Below are 23,060 nucleotides of genomic sequence, written 5' to 3'. Positions count from 1 at the left end.
GCCACCTTTACAGTAAAGTGAGTACAGAATAGTTCTATGTAGGATTAATGCTATATGCTCACATTTATCTCTTTATGCCATGTCTCTTCAGGTACCCTTTAAAGAGAACCCGAGGAGGCATATTGTAATCCTAATAGGACCCAGAGGCATATCGTGTGCACCCCCTCAAAAGATCGCCAGGCTAGCGACAATCCTGATTTATGTATGTGAGGCTGTTAATCAGCCTTCTCCTCACAGCCACCTACATGACAGGCTTCCCCCGCTGCTCTACCTCTGTTAGCTTCCGCCAATAAGAAGCCAAGCCACGACCCAGGAAGTACTTCTGGGTAGTGGCTTGGCTTCCTATTGGAGGAAGCTAAGAGGTGTAGAGCGGCGGGGGAAGGCTGTCATGGAGGTGGCGGTGAGGAGAAGGCTGATTAACAGCCTCACATACATAAATCAGGCTAACAATCTGCTTGTCGCTAGCCTGGCGATCTTTTAAGGGGGGGGGGGGGGCAGCAGAGCGCAGGGGTGCTGGCAGCGGCAGTACAGTGACCCAGAGGCAGGTCATTGTGCACACGACATGCCTCTGGGTCCTATTAGGATTACAATACGCCACCTCGGGTCATTCAAGCTTTGAGGGCTCTTTAACACATAGGGCCTGATGCACAAAAGGCATCAGACCCTGTCCTGTGCAAAAGTTCAGGTCTACTTTATGCCTGATCTGATCCTATTAAATTTCAAGGATCTACTGAAAGTAGCCTATTGTTACAGCTGTTTCAACTTGAAAGGCAGTTCCATCCTATTTCTTTGAGAGGAGATAGACTTTTTAAATGTGTAAAATTTGATTTGTTTAGAATAACGACTTGATGTTGGGTCTTTATTATAGCCAAGGTTTTTCCTTGATGTATTTATATTTTTAGGCTTGACTTTGAGTATGTTGTGTTGAGAGTTGTTTATTCTACATGTGTGAAGTCCGGCCTGCTTTGGCTCTGGCTCGTCCTGTAAGCTGTCCAGTTGTACTAAACTTGGTGATAATGACAGCATGACAGGCTCTGACACTTTCCAGCATTCTGCGAACAGCAAAACGGTGGATGCCAAAACATACCTCAGTGCCCACATCCAGCGCTCGGCCATATTTGCTGCCAGCTAAAAATAGTATTTTGCGGCCCGTGATTTCTTTATTTTCGTCTATTTATCCGCCACCGAGAGAGGACAATGCAGAAACTGTAGAGCTGTGTTTGAATAGAGAAACTTCTAAATGCACAGTAAACAGAAACTTTGGATATGACTAATATTAGAGCCGTTTCCTGGAACCGTGGCAGCCAACAAGGGCACGTCGCATACAGAGCAGCCTGTACAGCGCTCAGCTCACACCAGCTGGAAGTCAGAAACACACTATGTATTTATAAATGGATATTTGTGTTACAAGTGAGGCATGTTAGCAAATCTGCTCAGCATTATTCATATCTAAAGTGGCCACGCAAGAGAACCACTGGGCTATTTTTAGAAAAATGACAATTCTTCGTGTGAAGGATGCTTGTGACCATGTGATCATGAGACCAGCGGAGAAGATTTGGGCTAAACCATGGCTTCTCTCCTCCGTATGTCACACAAGTGATTGGTCTGGGGAAGTTCCCACAAGGCAATGACAGTATGATCTGGGCAGCACCAGTGGCTTAGTGGTTAGCGCTCTCGCCTTGCAGCGCTGGGCCCCCGGTTCGATCCCAGCCAGGTCAACATCTGCAAAGAGTTTATGTTCTCCCTGTGTCTGTGTGGGTTTCCTCCAGGCACTCCAGTTTCCTCCCACATCCCCCCAAAAAAACATACGGCTAGGTTAATTGGCTCCCTCCTAAATTGGCCCAAGACTGCAACACATACACTATACAATGCATACATAGACATAGGACTCTGGTAGGGAATTAGATTGTGAGCTCCTCTGAGGGACAGTGACAGGACGATATACTCTGTACAGCGCTGCGGAAGATGTTGGTGCTATATAATTACTAAATAATAATAATCTGTACACACAAATTCACAATGTGAACATTTGGCAAAGTGCCTATTAACATTAAGAAATGTTCACAGTTCCACCCATTTGATCTTCTGACTGATTGGATTTTAGTTGTTACAACCCTGTTTTGTATACACAGGGCCCAATGTAATCCGCATACACTTGATAGGTTATTATCATTCATGAGCATTTCTGGTTTCTATGTCAAAGCAGTCATTGTACAGACATGTCTGGTAGATGAACCAAAGTGGTACAGCCTATTAGTATGAGACCTGGGTGCATTACCTGGTTGGTAAGCTTTGTCACCAATCGTCATGTAGATAAGTTTGTTAGGTTAGCACACCAATTTTTAAATTAATAGTTCAGTTTATTCCATCAGTTAGACCATGATGCTAGTTGACAAATATTTTGGGTTCCCCTTCCTCAAAGCACAATGCATACAAATGTGTGTCTCGGATAGAGGCACTCACGTTTGGCCCTTATTGAAAGGCACTGGTTTTACACAGACCTGATGAAGTGGGCAAAGACCTGCAAAACGCGTTGTCTAGTTTTTCTTAGTGCTCAATATATTATCCAGTCATTCAGGTACCTTTTTATTCTTGAGGAGAGGTAAGAATATCTCTTTTATAACTGCATAGAAGTTACTTAACAATTTAAATCGGCTGCCTCCGAATTAGCTTGGTTGAAAAGCCAGGACTGTGAAACGCTATGATGATCTTTGAATGGAACTCTTTAGGGCTACCTGTTGCTGAGACACTGGCTGGTGCTTTTCTCAGCTGCTGAACAGACCTGCATTTCTCTATAAGACACAACAGCAGAGGCTGAGACATAACAGTTGCTTTTTAGTGCACTTGTGGCACATTTCAGCCTGGAAGTGTCCTTGTTCAAGGCTAATCCCACTTGCTGATTGTCTCTTCCTCACTGTACAAGTGTGAAGCAAGTGACTGACAGTCCTGTCATCAGAATCAAGTGATTACAGGTTTCCTGTTAAGACAGTATGTAAATATGTGTATTCTCTTCTGAGTATGTGAGAATAGAGATTTCACACGGTAATGGACATGCATGGAGCTACTGACGGTCCAAAAATACTTGCTTGAACTCAAGAACACCTAACATATGTAGTTGTCATTAATATCTTCGTAAAATAAAAAATCTAATGGAATCTGTCTTTGGGAATCTTTTAGTTTTGGGCAGCGTGTAAAGCATGTCTTTTAGGTTTTTAATTTCTCAGTGTCTGCTCTTGGAGACCTCCTTCACTTCTGTCCTCACAGGTGCATTCCTCATACACATAAAAATGATTTGTATGACAGTGTTGGAAACCCTGTTCAGTTTTTATTGCGGTCATGTCCAGTCACTGGCTCCGCCTGGTATTCATGCTATGGTTATCCTGGTTTTCTCTTTTACATGGTCAGATTTCCAGCATATTAAATAGGCAGGGTTTTATGGCATATCCGCAGTATTTATTGTAGTATTTATATAGTGCCGACTTATTACGCAGCGATGTACGGAGTATATTGTTTTGTTACGAACTGTCCCTCAGAGGGGCTCACAATCTAGTCCTTACCAGAGTCCTATGTCTATGTATGTATCGTGTAGTGCATGTATTATAGTCTAGGGCCAATTTAGCTAGAAGCCAATTAACTTATCTGTATGTTTTTGGAACATGGGAGGAAACTGGAGTGCCCGGAGGAAACCCACACAGACACGGGGAGAACTTACTCCCCATACTCCTTTCACTAGTGTGAAATCTCCATTCCTGCAAATATGGCAGGTTAGAACCTGCAGTGAACCTCTCAGGTAAGATGACACAACAAAGAGTCTTCCTGTGTTGCTTTTACGCCAGGACTCTCCAGAACTTTGAAGCCGAGCACTTATGGCACAAATGCGGCCATGCTGTACCTATGGAAGCACTGCTGCGCATTAGCGTAAAGTCACTCAGGTGCTCATACCTGAAGAGGCACATGGCCCCAGTCTTCATTTGGCCCCACTTTGGTTGCATTGTTTTGTAATGGGCAGGAGGGGTGAAAATGCTGCCACAGGCCGATTGGAATGACACTCTAGCTCTCCAATAATCTGGAGAGATGTAAAATCTAGCTTTCTGCTATCTTCCCACAGCTGAGATGTTGGGTTAGGTGTACTGACTGGCTGACCCTTTTCTAAAATACTGAAGATCTGTTTGGCCCTTCCCACTTCTGCATAGGTTTTGTCACACTCTGCAGTCTAATAAAAAAAATAAAAAATTAATCCTAGTTCCTCTTTTAAGTTGATGTGGACATTTTCCTTCCCCTTTTACCTTCTAAGTACTGTCTTTCACTTTCACCGATAGGACAGAAAATTTCAGAGATTTTCCTGCATGGACCACTGCATTTCCTTATCCCTAGTGAGGTTGAACACTATTTTATGGTCACTTCACTTTGCTGCTATAAATAAGCTTCTGTCTTCACTGGACACGGTTGGAAGAATGGGGTTTTCAGTAGATCAAGGGAGCAGACCTGTGTTTTCAAAAGCTTTTTAAACTTGTGGTTATATATAATTGTTGTAGTTTTTGTGTCAAGGATTTGCCAAGAAATCCGGTGTCCTGGGTCACCTTGGCCGAGCTCGGGCCAAGTCCATTGGTGGTCTTCTCACCCCTTCCGCTTTGTCGTGTGGTGCATATCTCTTCTCTCTGCTCCACAGCAACAGAATGTGTTGTTAGCCTGTAGGCTAGTAACACAACTGTACAGGGCTATGCCAAAAAAACTCACCCAGAGGACGAAGTCCTGATCCCAGTAGGTGTAGGTAACCTTAACTGTTACACTAGTATTAACCCTTCGCTATCCTATTTTCCAGTTTTGGCCCAATGTTGAACATAGTCCTACACAGTAAAACATGGCCGCCGCTAGGGAAGCCATTGCCAGATCTAGTCTGGCATGGCATCAGCCACTTTAAATAAAAGTGACAAAGTCTGACACTTTGATCACCGTCGGCGACACTTTCCGCCACTGCGATACGTAATAAAATTATGTAGACCTGTTTGGGCTCGCTGCTAGGGGCACCATCGCCAGTCTAATCTGGCACGGTGTCATCCAATTCATACAGCATATATGGGGTGCCGTATTACTCAAGGCTGTGGAGTTGGGGGTCTCGGAATCGGAGCAATTTTGGGTACCTGGAGTCGGTGGTTTCATGAACTGACTCCACAGTCCTGGTATTTCTACCACATGGGTGTGTCCCCTGTGTAGATTTGCTGTGTCCTGTGACAGAGCTCATCATTCCCTCGCAGTCTATAGTGGTTTCTGTGTGGGAGGGTTGTTGGAGGGTCAGAGGAATTCTGAGGGAATTACATTTTTAGGAAATACCCGTGTGTCTCTCTACTAACAGAATGCATCCTAGTGCATGTCATACATATTGCATGTTCCTGTCTCCGCTCCGGCTATTGCCATTCCTTCAGCTTTATTTCAGTATCTGTACTTCTGAACACTGCAGTTATTTTAAGATGTTTAATATGATTATACTGTAATGATTGCATCTCCTTGTGTGACAAGGGTGATAAGTGGGCAGCGATGCCATCTGGACCAGTTGGCGGTTTCTTTTGCTTCCCATCCAGCGTTTGAGCCTTTTGCGCGTGTTTGACGGAGAGGCTTTGCTTGGCCTAGGCGTTCCGTACCACAGCCGCTGTGTTGTAGTGAGACTTCTTGCTGTTTAGCAGGTTCACTGTTTATACAAGGGCAGAGCCAAGAAAAGCTTACACTGAAGAGGCATGCTGCCACTGTTAACACTTCCCCTGCCGCCACATCACAAGGCCGGGCCTCTCAGCTCATGTCAGGATTAGATTTATGAATGAAATCTTGATCCAGTGCGTTTAAATAAATCTTGTGTTATTCATGCTGGGTCTTCATTATACGGTCCTGGAATGGCTGGCTGCTTCCTGTCTCTCTTATTACCAGATCTAGAGCTCATTAATGGTAATTTCTTTTGTCTCCATCCATCTTGTGGTTGGATACCTGTCCCCGGATGACCTAGATGCTGCGCATCCCAATATTCTCTCCTCCTCATCAGATGCTGTGTTCTTGTGAGGAGCTGTGTGTGCGACTGGGTGACGTCAGTGCCTCAGAGAGGTGCCATCTCCCTGGCACATTGCTGCCTCCTCCTAGCCCCTCACATCTGTGCAGCCATGTAGCATCCAGACCCAGCAGTCTGCAGCCTCTCTTGTACTGGTCCGGGGAGGGCAGCGCTATTAAGGCAGCACCCTAGACAAACTGGCTCTGTAATTGTTTTATTTTAAACTCTTCTCTGCAATTTATCTGAAATCTATATTTAGAAGCAGTTTGCCATTCTTGTCTGCCTACCAGAACATAATCGTGTTATTACACAGGTCAGGCAAAGTTCAGGCATATCTTGAGGCAGGAGTATTCAGCTTGCTTAGATATACAAGGTCTCCTCAAGTGGAGCGTGCGTTTTGTTTTGTTTTTTGGAATTGTGTTAATTTTTTGGGGGGAGAAAAATTGCCGCCAGTAGAATATTGTTAAAATTAGCAATTTTTCTACTACTGAATTCTGATACTTAAAATATTGGTACTGATATTTTACTATGGCTAAACCTAACCCTACTCTCACACAGAACCCTCCCTCTACAGATGCATAACCCTTCACCACCCCACCTGGTGGGGCCTAACCCCAACTCCACTCCCAAAAATCCACCCCACCCATGGTACCTAAAACTTAACGTGGCTTCCAGTGCACCAATTTTACCCCCCTTTGCCGCTAATCACGCCTTTTTTTCATGGGCTCCTATAGCTGTGCCCTTTTTTTCTGGTTTCTCTGTATATACCCTAAAGTGGTGAAAAGAACCGTATAACCCCTTGAGTAGTGAAAAGGACTGTATACTCTAGAGCAGAAGTTCTCAAAGTGGGTGCCGTGGCACCCTGGTGCGCTTTGAACAACTCCCAGGGCTGCCTCCACATGCATCCCCACCATTTGTGCATTGCCATCAGTTAATGCCACCGCTGGTTGATATACAATGCAGCTGCATTACCCACCAGTTAACCTTTAGTCTTGTCAGCCATGGTTGAGTTTGGACATCAAAGGAATCTGGGTGGAGCGACTGATCAGTGCACCTTGGCCTGGATAGGTAAGGAGAGGTTTGTCGTGCTAATGGGGGTCACAATCTGGAATGTATGATGAGGTGAGGCTGCATAATTAAAGGTGTTACTAACTGCAGTACCCATGTGGGATAATTTCTATGTACAAGATTTATTCTTTATCCTTGTTATGTTTATTCAGGGGGGTGCTGCATAATTGGGAGGTCACTGACTATTGCTGCCTAAAGTGGGGGTCACTATTTGGAGGGGGGTTCTGCCAGTGGGGTGGTCAGTCATTGACTCCTTGGAGGGTGAATGCTGCCTAATAATCATCTCTGGGTGGGGGTGGATAGCTGACTAATAAAGATCATAATGGCATTCCTTTACTTTTTCAAGAGGGTGCCTTGAAAAAATGTAAAAGCCATCAAGGGCGCCCTCACCCAAAAAAAAATTGAGATCCACAGCTCTAGAGTAATGAAAAGGACTGCATGTTCCCTAAAGTAAAGTACTTTACCTAAAGTAGAGAAAAGAGGCTCCTTTGAGGTGTGTGTGATGTGATGAAAAAGTAGAGATGAATGCCAGAAGTGAAGAAGTTCTGGGGAAAGGTCCTGCATGCACTCTCCCCACTTTACTGTGGTATTCTCCACTATCAGGGTAATAATAGTTTCGTGTTTTCACTGGTGAACTGGTTTGTCTGGGGTTTTGTTTTTGTTTTTTTATTAGTGCAGAGAATAGATTGGTGGAAAGAGCGTCCCAACCAGTGTGGAGGTTGATGGGATGCCAGATTTTGTGCTTGCTTGAGCTTACTGTGCATAATAAAGGTTCTGCTGATTAATAAAGTGAGTGGCTCTCTGGCAGGGGTCTTCAATAATATTATTATTAGACATGGTAGTGTAAAATTATGATTTATTTTAGACTTGTGCCTTTATTGGCACAGCAGCAGATCAGAGCACATTTCTGTAATCCCGGCAGTTTGAGGGATCGCTGGTCATACTGTGTGTACTACTTCCAGTCACATTGATGGGTGTCAGTGAGATGCTAATTATTTCAGATTAATGCAAATGTCCTGCATATTTATGAACGTTGGAATTGGGCCAGTCAGAATCGTCAGCTACTATATTAGATTTGTCCAATTCCAAATTTGCATGAAAACTAACCTAATATTTGCATCAACTTGAAATCACTAGCACCCCATTGGCCATCTTTGTGGCAGCCCAGCACGTGTCCCTTTCGCCCACCCTTAGATTGTTGGCCTGTTTGGCTAGGCCCTCCATCCCGTGTGCTCTTCTCCACCACCATATGGACTCAGTGTCTCGTCTCTATATTTATTTCTACATTATGTCACTATTTTGTGTAGCACAACCGCTATAATGTAACATTCATGTTCAGTGTCTCCCCATTTTTTAAACTTTATAAATGTTGTTTCCCTGCTTGCATTATACATAGTTTGCACTAGTGAGGTCATATCCTGAGTAATCAGAGGTGTCCTTGTGCTTTTAGTTAATGTCTGGCACGTCTGATTTGGACAACCTGGATGAGATTTTGGACGACTTGCAGAACCACCAGCTCCCTTATCCGGACACTCGGCCCGATGCCAACTCTGTGGATAAGCAAGCGATCATCAATGACCTGATGCAGTTCGCTAGTGATAACGGCACAGCTCTAAGTGCTGGAGCGCAGCGGCAGAGAGCCCTCCGGATGCAGCAGACCAGTAAGTCACAGACCTGCATGTAGGATTTCCTTTTCCTGAATCATCTCTGCAAGAATCAACAGCTTGCTTTCTGTTTCCCTTCAAAGGAATGCCGCTATGTAAACAAGCAGCGCCCTCTGCTGCTAACACATGGAACTGAATCTCTTATTTTGTATAGCCTACATTCCTATAATTACTGTACATCTCTTATATTAATTTAGTGACATGTTGTGGGCATAGAAAGCTCTACATGTACCAAAGGGCGATGAAACTGCTGTGATCTGTCCCTGATATAACTAATATGCAGATGCACACCAGGTTTGTCCTAGTTTTAGTGTAGATTGGGGAATATATTGCTGAACTGAATGCTGAGGTTTTCAAGCATTTTTTTTTTAATTCCTGTATGTGATGAGAAATTTTTCTGTCCACACATGGCTTGTAGTGTTTCTATGAGCAGCACCTGCATAATGCCATAATGGGAATATATGCACTGCGGTAGGCCTAGACCATACATGTCAAACTCCGGCCCACGGGCCAAATCTGGCCATCAGTCATTAAATTTGGCCCCCAAGTGGTTTCCCACTTTGCGTTATGTTTGTCCCTCTCTAGACCACCAGGGAAGCTATATTGGAGGTGAAGCCCTAGAACACTAGGGAAGCCATTTGGGGGAGGTGGGGAAAAGCACTTAACATTAGGGAACTGTATAGGGGAGGGTGGGGACCACTAAACACCAGGGAACTGTATAGGGGAGGGAGAAGGACCACAAGACACCGTGGAACTGTATAGGGGTTGGAGGGGAGCCATTAGACACCTTGGAACGTTATAAGGGAGGAAGGTGGCCAGTAGACATTGAGGTTGGCCCGCGACTAGGTCTAGTGTTCAATTTTGGCCCACTTTGTATTTGAGTTTGACACCCCTGGCCTAGACCATGTCACATCATCCATACAGAACTTCAGTTCATCTTGTTCTGATTGCTGCGGCCATGTGTGCAATTCCAGCCCCAGTTTGAGTCATTCTTAGAGAGATGATTTACCGGTAACTGCCTCTGGATTTCCACAGGACATGCACTGTTGTTGGTACTTGAGGGCAGGGTTGGGAAGCCCTGATTTAGGTCATTTGATTAACAGGTAGGTTATCAAGTAAGAGAAAATAAATCTGTGTTTTTATATGGTCCATGTAAATTTAATTACAGTAATACTTCAGTTACAGAGTTACAGATTACCCAGCAAGCTCATGGTGAACCAGAACTCATTGGAGTGTGTAAGGGGCTACAATGAAAAAAAAAGTCCTCTTACTAAAAATGCTGTGGAAAACTAAAGTTTTAAACTTTTGTTTTCCACTTCAGTTACAGTTAAGTGTGTTTAAATCAGGACCCTGAAGAATTTTAAATTTCCATTTTGAGTACCTGGAGTCGATGATCTCATAAACCGAGGAGTAGGAGTTGGATAATTTTTGTACCGAGCCCTGATGCTCCCAAAGACTGGTGGTTCCATACTGTAAAACCACAAACACTGGTTCACACGACAGTCGGGGGCCCCGATCTCTCCCACAGGCCGGGACACCTAAACCACCATGTGATACCTAGAGGAGAGGTACAGGTGAGCCCTGGAACTCTCACCACCTTCACCACCAGGGGAATCGCCCGCACTGCCTCTAAACTGAATGCTGACTGCATAACACACGAAAAGCAAATGCACACTCCCAGCTCTAGCACTCTCTTACCTTTATTTGTTGAGCAGGAACCGGTCTGCCAATCAAGTGCAGTTATACACCCTTTGCCTGCCGTTCCAAATCTAGCAGGAATTGCATAAATTAGGCCGCATTCAGGTGGGAGGCTTCGGTCAGACATAATCGTAGATTGTCGCTAGCAGGGATGCCCCGTGCAGACACTGCTGCCACAGGGTCCCCTTCCTAACCACTCACCTATAGACTGCATCTTGGAAGCTGCAGGCACTGCAGGATGTGGAGCAATGTCTGCACAGGGGCGTCACTACTAGTCGCATAATCTACGATTACGACCGACCAAAGCCTCCCACTTGAATGCTGCCTAATTAATGCAATTCCTGCAAGATTTGGCATGGCAGGCAAGGTTGTATAATTGCACTTGATTTGCTGACTGGTGCCTACTGATCAAATAAAGGTAGGAGATTGCTGGAGCTGGGAGTGTAGATTTGCTTTGTGTGTGTTATGCAGGCTCCATACTGTGCCAGCGCGCTCACACATGTGCAGTACAGAAACGGCCAACTTCAGCAGCACTCGGGCTCCTGATGATACAGGTACTGGTAGTCCCCAGTTAGATAATCTGTACTCTAAAATTCTTACAATAAAAAGCATACCATTCTATTCCTTATGTTCTCCTGTGCCCCTCTGTGCTGTTTCTGCCACTCCCTGCTACAATCCTGGTTTGTAATTAACAGTTTTAGGCAGTGTTTACAAACAAAATACTGGCTTCTAACCAGAGTATCATAGGCTGAGAAATAGCTTACTGTGTGACTCATGCAGAGCTTGGAGGGGGTGTGTAAAGCTTCTGCCAGTGACAAGCAGTGCTGCACATTCCACACATTCCAGCCTCAGCCCAACAGACATGACAGAGGAAAGGAGATAAGATTTATTACAGAGACAGTGCAAGTAGGAAAGGCTGCAGTAAGACAGACCACATTAGAACAGTAATAGGAACTTATAGGACAGAAGAAATAAGGCTCAATTTTTTATTACAGAGTCTCTAGGGACTGCAGATTGTCTTAATCTGGATCTGTTCTTAAAGAGAACCCGAAGTGGGATGTACTTATGCTAGTGGGGCACAGAGGCTGGTTGTGCACACTAACACCAGCCTCTGTTGCCCCATGGTGTGCCTCCAAGACCCCCCTGCGCGCCGATATACCCCCCGCAGTGCTGGCGACACGCTGCGTGTCGCCAGCACTGCGGGGGGGGGGGGGTATAGCGGCGTGCAGGGGGGTCTTGGAGGCACACCATAGGGCAACAGAGGCTGGTGTTAGTGTGCACAACCAGCCTCTGTGCCCCACTGGCATAAGTAAATCCCACCTCGAGTTCTCTTTAAAGCTAATGGAAAGCTAAAAAAAAAGATACTTTCCTATGGAGAGGGAAGGCTCTGGGCCCTACAAAGTGGATTTCCACAAAACATGCAATGTTGGGGGGTCTTGAGGACAGGGTTGGGGAACACTGCTTATAGAGCCTTTTCATTCCTCTCACGGTCCCTGTGTTCCAGGGCTGGCTCCTCAGTTTGAATCCCCCACCACAGGAGACTTCAGTCATTGCGAGCCCGAGTGCTTCTGAAGACATGCAGCTCTGTACTGCTCATGCGTGAGCACGCTGACACAGTACAGAGCCGCCCGTCTTCAGGAGCATCAGGGCTGTGGAATAGGTACAAAAATCATCTGACGACTGTTTATTAAACCCCTAACTCCGGGTACCCAAAATGGCTCAGACTCATAAGTCTAATACTTACCAGGACTGTGGATTTGGTACAAAAATAATTAGTCTCCCTACTCCTCAGTTTATGAAACCACCGACTCCAGGTACCCAAAATTGCTCTGACTCCACAGCCTTGGGGAGCATTCAGGCTCCAAAAGACTTCTGAAGCCTCCTTCAGTGGCAGAGAGCAATATTTGGTCGAATACTGCTACCGGGGGAGCCAGTGTGAGAGTGAGGGGACCGGGAGAGGAGCAGGAAGGCTCTATGCAGTGTTCCCCAGCCTTGTCCTCAAGACCCACTGACAGTGCATGTTTTGTAGAAATCCACACAGGTAGTTAATCAGCTCTGCTGAGACACTAATTACTTCACCTGTGCTAGTTTGTGGTTTCCTGCAAAACATGGACTGTTGATGGGCCTTGAAGACAGGGTTGGGGAACTAGGCCTTATAGGACTCAGAACCTTCCCTATCCTTAGGTAAGTATCTGTTTGTTTTTTGGGGGCTCCCATTGACTTTTAGTATAAAACACTGTGCCATCTTTTTCCCTGTACCTCCTCTGTGCCCCCTGTGCATCTAATTTCCCCCCTCTGTGTCATCTCTGTCCCCCTGTGCCTTCAATGTCCCCCACTCTGCCACCTCTGTTCCCCCTTGTTTTCAATGTGTCCCCCCCCCCCACCCCCCCCTCTGTCACTTCTTCCCCCTGTGCCCTCGGTGAACCACCGCAAAATGTAATTTTACTAGTTTTAAAAAACTAAACATTTTTTCTTTTCTCAAAAACTACAATGTCTTTAATAAAAACATTTTGACTTTTTTCCACAGAATCAAATTTCACAAGGCCATTCATAAGTCATTGACTACCTGTACCTACATTATTTATTTACTCACCTTTTAAAGTATTGGCACCTCAATGCCACTGTGTAGAGGCTTTTTTTAGTGACTTTCTCAGCTGTGTTGTGAGATGATTATTTCTATTTCTTTATCCCCTCAGTGTTCAACACTCGTCCAACACAGCTACCACTTGTAAGAGTATTACCAAACCAGAATGTACAAATGGACATGAATTTACAGAACCAGAGTGCTGCCAGCTCCTTCCAGCCATTGAGAAATACCAGCCCATTCTCTGCCATGCAGTCCTCTGGCATGATGAACAACCAAGTCATGATGGGAAGCCAGGGAAGAGTGGGCAGCAGCAGTCCTGGTGAGTAGAGTCATTTCACACAGTTTGTGGCACACTGGCCATATCCACAATGCCATGAATAAAAGTGCCCAGAGCTGAAGATTCATTCAGTGTACCCAAGGCAGTATCCTGCATAGTAAACTTCTCACATAGTAAACTACTTTCTCTCAGTTCCTTGGAGTGAACTATAAACGGAATCTACTGCAGTAGTGTATTCTTCAAGACACTCATGCTATATACTGTGTGATGATGCATGATCACTCACCTTTTCTGTCAGCTAAGGCAGTGTTCCCCAACCCTGTCCTCAAGGCCCACCAACAGTACATGTTTTGCAGAAAACCACAAACATGCACAGGTGAGGTAATTCGTGTCTCAGCAGAGCTGATTAACTACCTCTGTGGATTTCCACAAAACATGGATTATTGGTGGGCCTTGAGGACAGGGTTGGGGAACACTGGTAATGCTGGGTACACACCATGCGGTTTCCTGCTCGATCCGCGTGTTGATCGGGATCGATTCGACTATTTCCGACATGCTCGATTCGGGCTTCGATCGTTCCTGCCGTCGATTTGGCAAACTTAACATGCAAATCGACGACCGGAACGTTCGAAGCCCGAATCGAGCATGTCGGAAATAGTTGAATCGATCCCGATCGACCTGCGGATCGAGTAGGAAAATGCATGGTGTGTACCCAGCATATAAGGTAATGAGACAAATTTACTACAAACCTTGTCAGTCTCACCAGCAGGTGGAGCTTCAAACTAGTATCAGTTGCAATGTTTGTTTTATGTTTATTACAGTACTTTAATCACAGTGGCCTCAGTTCACAAAGCACTCCTGTACGCGATAAAGCAAAAAAATAAATAAATTAAAAACCTTTTGTTAAATTTCAATTCGCTAAGGCTGTTACCGCATGAAAAATTTAAAATGACCAACTAGTGAGGTTAATTGCGGACTTTTGTGGTAGATACCTCATAATTTACAAAGAATAGGGCATGCGGTAACACAAGTGAGATGTTCAATTTTTTACCTCCGGCCTGGAGCTGTCAGTAGATAACACTCAAGTTACAGAAGGGAGGAAACTACAAATTCTTCTGGAAAACAGAAAAGTTAATAAAAACATGTATTCCTAATTTCACATGTCTTGCAATGGTCAATGCAGCTTGGACTTGCAGTTTACTTGTCTGTATGATTTAGAAAAAAGAGAAAAAACTTCTCTGTATTGGACTTCCATTTTCCATACACTGCAATAATCCATCACATTACAAATGACATACTACATGAGGTATAACTTTGGGAATTTTCATGCGGTTTTTTGGTAAAGTGTATCGTTAGCACGTGTTAAAATATTAGTGAATACTAAACAATATTTTTTTACGGCTTGAAGTAAATGACTGAACATGACATTTTTACCGAATGGGTCTTAGTGAATTGAAGCCAATGAAAGTATAGCCTCATCCCAATCCTTGTTGGCTGACGTTGCACGTTCGACACTGTGCAGACGTGTCGCTAGCCTGCAGGCTAACTATGGGTTTTATTTGCACTGTGTACAGAGATTTTCAGCAGATTTCAGCATGAAATTTATCGGACATTGCTTCACTGTTATGGTCGTTCCACACTTCAGCGTTTTTTTAAGGGAGCTCATATAAAATACTTTTCACAGTGATTACAAACACCCATCCTGGGTGTGGCTTTATTGCATTTTATCTGCAGATAGTATTATTTTGACTTGCAGGTTTTGTAATGCAATTAATAAAAGGAAACTATCATTTTTCCAGGAATGATTGGTGGCAATGGCCCTAGACCATCTTTACCATCACCAGAATGGGTATCGCAGACTCAGGGGATCAGGGCAGGGGGCACCACAGCAGGCAGTGCAATGAGTCGGCCCATGCAAGGCATGATTCGCAGCCCCACCTCCAGCAGTATGCCTATGAGACCTGGCAATCAGGCAAGGCCTATGATGCAGTCAAATGTTATGAATATGGGTAAGTTTAACCACGTTTTCTCCTTTCTTCCTAAACTTTCATAGAGTTTTGTGTGTTTTTTTTTTCTACTAAGTAAATTCTTTACTCTCCGCAGCGTCCAATATGCTACAGTTGAGTATTTCGATTTGGCATTGTAGTTTGCAATTTTAAAGAGAATCTGTATTGTTAAAATCGCACAAAAGTAAACATACCAGTGCGTTAGGGGACAATCTCCTATTACCCTCTGACACAATTTCGCCGCTCCTCGCCGCATTAAAAGTGGTTAAAAACTGTTTTAAAAAGTTTGTTTATAAACAAACAAAATGGCCACCAAAACAGGAAGTGGGTTGATGTACAGTATGTCCACACATAGAAAATACATCCATACACAAGCAGGCTGTATACAGCCTTCCTTATGAATCGCAAGAGATCATTTGTGTGTTTCTTTCACTCTGTTCTCATGCACTGAAGTTCCGGGCTGCTTGTTTCTTCCTGCAAACAGCTTTGCCCTTGTCTGTAATTCTTCAGTATGTGAAAGCCCAGCCAGCTCAGAGGACGATTTATCCAGCTTGTAAAAGATAAGAGAGAAGCTGCTCTAATCCTAAATAACACACAGGCAGTGTGCAGAGAGGGGCCTCCAGGGGGGAGATGCATCACAGAACCACAACACTGAAGAACTTGGCAGCCTTCCAGACACAGGCTGACAAGTCTGACAAGAGAGAGATAAGTTGATTTATTACAGAGACAGTGATAGTATAAAGTGCTGCAGTTAGCCAGAACACATTAGAATGGCTTTTTGAACTTGTAGGATGATAAAAAACAGGATGCAATTTTTGTTACGGAGTCTCTTTAAGCACAGAACTTGGTCATACAGAAGTGAAAGACTTGAGGCTTAGAATAATGCTATAGATGTCCAAACAATAGTTATTTAGGAGCAGACCACTTCAAAGAGAGATATGGAGGAGTAGGTGAGCTCACCTGAAGAACCTGGGAATATAGACTTTATAATCCCAGCCAGCGGCAGGTACGGTCGTGAGCATTGTACAGACTAGTCACCTATCTAAAGCCAAGCAAAGTGAACTATTCAATGCAGGGGGCAGGCAGGACAACAGCACGGCACATGTTAGTGACTTCCTGCAGGCGGGGTGTAGTGCACATGCTGGATCTTTAAAGGAAATATCAGGCAAAATGATTTACTTACCTGGGGCTTCATCCAGCCCCTGGAAGCTTATGTGTCCTTCACTGCAGGTCCGCTCTCAGCGCGTCGCCGGGGTCCCCTCTGTAGCAGCTGGTGACCCTGTGAGGTCTGCGCCTGCACACGAGCACGCGGTCGCGTATCCACCGTCAGGAATATACTGTGTAGGAGCAGAAGCACTGCGTCTGAGCAGAACGCTGCCGACAACGGGAGCGGAACAGCAACAGGCCGCAGTTTAGTGCAGTAGCCATCGACTTCACCAGCTGCTATGCATTGAGTGGAGCTGCAGCAAGGGACACACAAGCTTCCACACACTAGAACCTTGGCTTCCCTTCAGCGTGTGTACAAGACTTTACGCTCACGCCCCAAAACAATGGTCATTCATGATTCAGTAAGAGTTTTATCATTTAATTGAAGTTTTAGATTACTTTTCATGCCTACTTTTTAGTATTTTTTTTTTTTTTTACACACACAAAAGATACAAAAAAAAATGTTGGTTAAAAAAAAAAAAAAAAAAAAAAAGATTGATTGATAGCAGCATAGAAATGGTCAGTGAGAGGAGAATTGCAATTTATTATGAATTGCCTGAAAATGTATGCAGTTTGCAGTTGAGCCACTATGACGAAAAAAAAACATACGTTTTAAAATACATGTCTACACATATGAATCAGATGTGTATGTGCCCCAGAGTAAAATGCATTGTAAAAGACTTTCTATCTAGGTAGCTGCCACAGCAAGTGTTTTAAATCAGATTCTGACCTCTTACTGGCAGATTTTGGACTAGTCTGATGGTTTTCTTTATATTCAAAAGCACTTATTTAATTGTAGTTACTCAGTCCAAATCCTAAGATGGTGTCATGATCGTCCCACGACTTTGTGCAGCTCCTTGCCAGGCAATATTTTTAAAATAATAGGACTACTTGGCCAAAATCTGTCAGTAACAGGTAAGAACCATCATCACATCACCTACTGTACTGTAACAGCTACATAGAAATAAAGTAATTTACGGTTCATTTTACTCAGGAACAAATGCAAATCTTCTCTGTATGTATGTATTTTAAATGTCACCATAGAGCCCTTTTAATGTGGTGTTCTTTTCCTATTTCTTTTCTGTGTGGTGATGTGAACAGAACTGACTGGAGCTCTTGTGTTTTTCAGGATCCTCTGAGATGGAGATGAACATGGCTGGGCCTCCATACAGCCAGCAGCAGGCTCCGCCCAACCAAACAGCACCTTGGCCTGACAGTATTCTGACTATTGATCAAACCCCATACAGCAATCAAAGCAGGTATGTTACTTTCAGCCAGGTGGATGGCTAGATACAGGTTGTTCATATAGAATACACACAAGTGTTTGTTTTTAGCTTTCATTTGAACTTCAAGCAATTTTGCTTTAAAGTGGATTTAAGATAAACTTTTACTCATTGCGTAATTGTGCTCTTTTCATATAGTTTATAGGGCATTCCTCAAGCCCAATACTTTTTTTTTGTTTTTAATACTCTAATTCCCTATAAACTAAACAAGCCTCGCCCACAGCTTCTCCAGTGCCTTGGCACTTAGACCCATGTAGCAAGGCCTTATGGGAGCTATGTCTGGGCAGAAGGTGGTGGAGGAGGTGTTAATTGCCAGAGATTTCAGTCAGGCAGTGGGGAGGAGGAGAGTGAAGTTTTCACAGGCTGAGGGCTGGAGATGCAGATCAGCTTGCCTGTGTGTAATGATCACAAACCAAACATGGCTGCTCTAATTGTATCACAGGAAGAAGTAATCATATAGTGTTGAAGCTGTTTGCAGCTAGATATGCTGTGTAAACTATCTAAACTTTAGATAAGATATATAGACAAGGTATTTGTTATAGCTAGTTTTTCATCTCGGATCAGCTTTAACCTCCCTGGCGATATGAGAAATGCGGCTGCGTGGGAGGGTTTTTTTCACTTTTTTTTTAGCATGTAGCTAGCCTAGCCTAGCGCTAGCTACATGCTTCCCCCCCTCCCTGCGGCGTCCCCCCGTAGCGTCCGATCGCCGCCGGCGCCGCTTGCCCATAAGGAAATCCCGTTCTGAACGGGATTTACTTGAGGGCTTCCCCTGTCGTCATGGCAATGATCGGAGTGACGTCATCGACGTCGTGACGTCACAGGGAATCCCGATCCACCCCATAGTGCAGCCTGGCGGCGATTGGCCAGGCTGCGCAAGGGGTATGCGGGGGGGGGCCCTGTATCGCAGTGGGTAGCGGGCAGCGGCGATCAGACCAAACACGCAGCTAGCAAAGTGCTAGCTGCGTGTTTGAAAAAACAAATTATGTAAATCGGCCCAGCAGGGCCTGAGCGGCACCCTCCGGCGGCTTACCCCGTGTCCAGCACGGGGTTACCGCTAAGGAGGTTAAAGAGTAAATCCACTGTATGGATGAAAAGAGTAAACCTGAATGAAATGGCTCACCTCTTTTACTTTTATAAGCTGGGGAAGTTAAATATGAATGTCTGCACATGGACTGTGAGCAGACGTTTGTGGTTCTGATATAGCTACAATTTCAGGGCGTCGGGGAGAGTCAACTGTTCATCAATTCAATAAAAAGCAAATGTTGTAGCAGGGAATGTGAACATTCGTTTTAGGCTCGTCTATCCACCCTACAGTGGACTGTTGTCATAGTTGCAAGGAAGCATAATCTGAGCTAGTGTAGAAAAATCATAGCTGCTTGCAGTAATGTAAAAAAAGATTGAAAAAAATCAGCTTTGTACAATCAGTCTCTCATTTCTAGGAGTTTCCCTTCACTTCCTGTTTCAAGGCTGTTGTGCAGTGGGTCCGAACAAAAGATTTGTTGAAAACCAATTTTGACCAGGATCTTAAAAATAAACACCAAGGCTGGCTTCACACTGTGCACATTGTATAATGCATGCATGGTGTGTGAACTGCAATGGACACTGCACTCATTTTACACACAATAATTCAAAGCCTGCATGCAGTGAGTCTTTTCAACAACGCCACGGGTGAAGGGATGTGAACAGGCTCATAGAGTTGTATGGGCAGTGAGATGACAAGCAGAATTATTCTGCAACCCAGCTGATGCAGTTGTGAATGAGCTCTAATGCTCGGTACACACTGAGATTTTATGGTCGATTTACTGTCAGATGGATTATTTCCAACATGTCCGATTTGCTTTCCGATCGATTTATGAGCATTTTCTAGTCTCTTTCCGATTAAAGTTATTGGAAATCGATCAGAAAATGCTCGGAGATCGATCGGAAAGCAAGTCGGAGATGTTGGAAATAATCAATCTGACAGTAAATCTACCATAACATCTCATAGTATGTACCTAGCATTGGGGCAAGCATCCTGAGACCAGACGTTGAGTTTTTCTGAGGTCCACCAGAATTGAATGGTGATTGATGTTGGTGCACAACCAGAAGAACTAAAGATTCATACAGCTCCTTCTCTGAGGCAGAAACTGCATCCCTTCCAGTAACAGCATGGTTACCTGCAGTTGGTCTAAATTTAAACAAATATGGCTTTTGAATTAAAGTCAAAGTTCTACTTAAAGGGAACCTAAACTGAGAGGGATATGGATGTTTCCTTTTTTAAACCGTACCAGTTGCCTGGCAGTACTGCTGATCTCTTTGGCTGCAATAGTGGCTGAATCACACACCTGAAACAAGCATGCAGTTAATCCATTCTGACTTCAGTCAGAGCACCTGATCTGCATGCTTGGTGAGGGGCTGTGGCTAAAAGTATTGGAGACACAGGATCAGCAGTAGAGTCAGGCAACTGGTATTATTTTAAAAGGAAAAATCCATATCCTTCTCTGTTTAGGTTCCCTTTAAAGAGACTCAGAGATTACATACACTGCCTCTGATACCAGGGCTGTGAAGTCTGAGTCAAGGAGTCAGGGAAATTTTGGAGTTGGAGTCGGAGTCGTGGTTTTATAAACTTAGGAGTCGGAGTTGGAAGATTGTTGTACCGACTCTACAGCCCTGTCTGATACTTACCTGGAGCTTTCTCCCACCCCATAAACAGCTAAGTCCCACGCCGTCCTCCCACGGTCTGCCGTTCAGCCGCAGTGATCTCCGTTACGAGCCTCAGTCAATGCCAATCAGGGTCTACTGCGCATGCGTAGTAGACCCGGAGTGACGTTACTGAGCCTCCTAACGGAGCTCACCGTGGCTGAACGGCAAACCGCGGGAGGACGGCGTGAGACGTTTTTATGGTGCAGGAGGGTGCCCCGGGTAAGTATCCGAGCTAGTGTATGTGATCTCTGAGTGCTTTTAAAGCTGTGAGCAGGCCAGAGCACAGCAGCCTATGTCACACATTGTATTGCATGCCGATTATTTCAGTGACCCTCTCTTTTCAGGCAGCAGTTTGGTTCACCGGAGGAATTGTTGTGTCGGCCCCCTTCATCGGAGTCTCCGACAGAAGAGGGGAACCTTCTGGATCAGCTGTACATGGCGCTCAGAAACTTTGATGGTTTGGAAGAGATTGATAGAGCGCTTGGAATTCCTGAGCTAGTCAGTCAAGTATGTTTTTAATTTGTGTGTCTTGAGCCGCAATGTATTGTATATGTGTATTGCTGCTTTGCAGTCAATGATGCCATCATCTGTGCAGCTCGATGGTGGTGCTAAAATTTAGTCAGCCCCTTCTTTTGTAGACTAGAATGCAGGATGGATGTGACCCCCCAAAAAAAAGCCCTGGTGCTACTTACCTTGGGAGGGGGAAGCTTCTGGATCCTAATGAGTCTTCCTCCATCCTTCTCTGCCCTTCGGTTCCAGCGTTGGCTCCTCTGAAACCACAGCCGACAAGGATGACACAGTAGCGCCTGCAATATTTACCTTCCCCGGCTCCAGTGCAGGTCCAGTAACGGTTTTCTGATTGGGCTCAGGCAGAAATAGCTGAACCCGATCGGGTCCGCTCCACTGCACAGGCTTGAGTTTCCTGTGCAATAGAGCGGACCCGATCGGACTTGGCTATTTTCGCTTGAGCCTGATTGGAAAGCTGCTACTGCGCCTGCGCTGGATTACGGTAGGTTAATATTTACGGCTCCAGTTTTCGGAGGCTGCCATCGCTGGATCGCCAGGACAGAGGAGTACAGGGGAAGCCTCATTAGGAACCAGAGGCTTTCCCCTCCCGAGGTAAGTACCCCCCAGGGGATGTTTTTCTTTTTTACAGATCCTCTTTAAGGCTGTTGTGTGTATAAAAATAAATACATTTAAAAAAAGGCGGTAATTAGGAATTGATTGTCTGAAACATACAGTGGGAGTAAAATATGACTTTTTAAATAATTTGGCATTAAATTTGATCATCAAATCTCCTGTCCGTGACTGAACGCCACCGCACTGTGCAGGACGCCTGCAAAGTAGCAATGAGCCGATCACACTCGGCTTTTTCTGCCGAGCATCTCTGTGCTACTGCGCAGTGCTGCCACCCTCGTTCAGTGGCTGAGCGCAGTCGCAAACTTCATGAGCGTCCAAGCCTCCAGCTGTGGTCTCAAGGAAGATGTGGGAAGACTCTGGAGGATCGAGAGGCTTCCCTCTACCAAGGTAAGCATTTGACTTTCTCTCCTAAGAAACTCACCGGTTTGCTTCATATAGCCTAGTTATCCCCTCTAGACCAGTGTTCCCCAACCCTGTCCTCAATGCCCACCAACAGTGCATGTTTTTGTGGAAATCCACAGAGGTAGTTAATCAGCTCTGCTGAGACACTAATTACCTCACCTGTGAATGTGTGTGGTTTCCTGCAAAACATGGACTGTTGGTGGGCCTTGAGGAAAGTTTTGGGGAACTCTGCTCTAGACTACTCTTGTCCATAGCTTTTGAGCTCCACAGGGTCTGTTTTGTACTGATAACAGGACATTTTTTTTTTTATTCTTTACACAGAGCCAAGCTATCGATCCAGATTCATTCATCACTCAAGAGTCCAACCTGATGATGGATCAGAAGCCTCCTATCTTTAACCATGCGTATGCTGCACAAGGGCAGATGGCTCAGAATAATTATGCTCAGATGCAGGATCCGAACTTCCACTCTATGGGACAGCGTCCTAACTACAGCATGCTGCGCATGCCAGCCCGACCTGGCCTGAGGCCTCCTGGGATGGTACAGAGCCAACCAAACCAACTAAGGCTACAGCTGCAGCACAGGCTTCAGGCCCAGCAGGTATTTTCTTATTCTTCTGTAACACCTTGGGTCTATCAACAACAACGCTGCATTGTTATTTCTCCAGAAGTTCATTGTGTTATTATTACTAATCTGTGTATGTTTATATAGTGAAGGGTAATCTGAAGTGAAAAGCCTATGGAAAGTGTTGACTACTGTTTTAAAATTCTGTTTGATGTGTTGATCCTCTGTCTATAAAACCTCCAGAGTCAGTTATGGGGAACAATTATGCCGGTCTGATGTCCTCACTCCACTCTGGCTGCATGTTTATAGCAAGAACATCACTGAGACTGCAGAAGTCAAAAGATCAGCATATGTATTACAGTTTAACTTAACACGAAACCTATGCATAAACCTCATCCCACTTCCTGCCATCAAAGGAAGACCCTCCAATAAGAATGGTTTAGGATTCT

General features: G+C 44.8%; 1 protein-coding gene across 4 annotated transcripts in view; it reads left to right on the top strand.

Moving 5' to 3' along the window:
- The window catches only part of NCOA2 (nuclear receptor coactivator 2), a 372,516-nt gene that overhangs the window by 316,719 nt on the left and 32,737 nt on the right, over positions 1-23,060 (top strand). For all 4 annotated transcript variants that reach the window (XM_068237481.1, XM_068237482.1, XM_068237480.1 and 1 more), the window contains 6 exons: positions 8,553-8,763; positions 13,161-13,370; positions 15,128-15,337; positions 17,670-17,799; positions 20,850-21,012; positions 22,369-22,647. In XM_068237481.1, the coding sequence (XP_068093582.1) occupies positions 8,553-8,763; positions 13,161-13,370; positions 15,128-15,337; positions 17,670-17,799; positions 20,850-21,012; positions 22,369-22,647 (1,203 nt within the window). The remainder of the gene's footprint in view (positions 1-8,552; positions 8,764-13,160; positions 13,371-15,127; positions 15,338-17,669; positions 17,800-20,849; positions 21,013-22,368; positions 22,648-23,060) is intronic.

This window comes from Hyperolius riggenbachi, chromosome 5 (assembly GCF_040937935.1).
Source record: "Hyperolius riggenbachi isolate aHypRig1 chromosome 5, aHypRig1.pri, whole genome shotgun sequence".
NCBI classification, from domain to species: domain Eukaryota; kingdom Metazoa; phylum Chordata; class Amphibia; order Anura; family Hyperoliidae; genus Hyperolius; species Hyperolius riggenbachi.
This window is presented reverse-complemented; position numbering and strand designations above follow the sequence as displayed.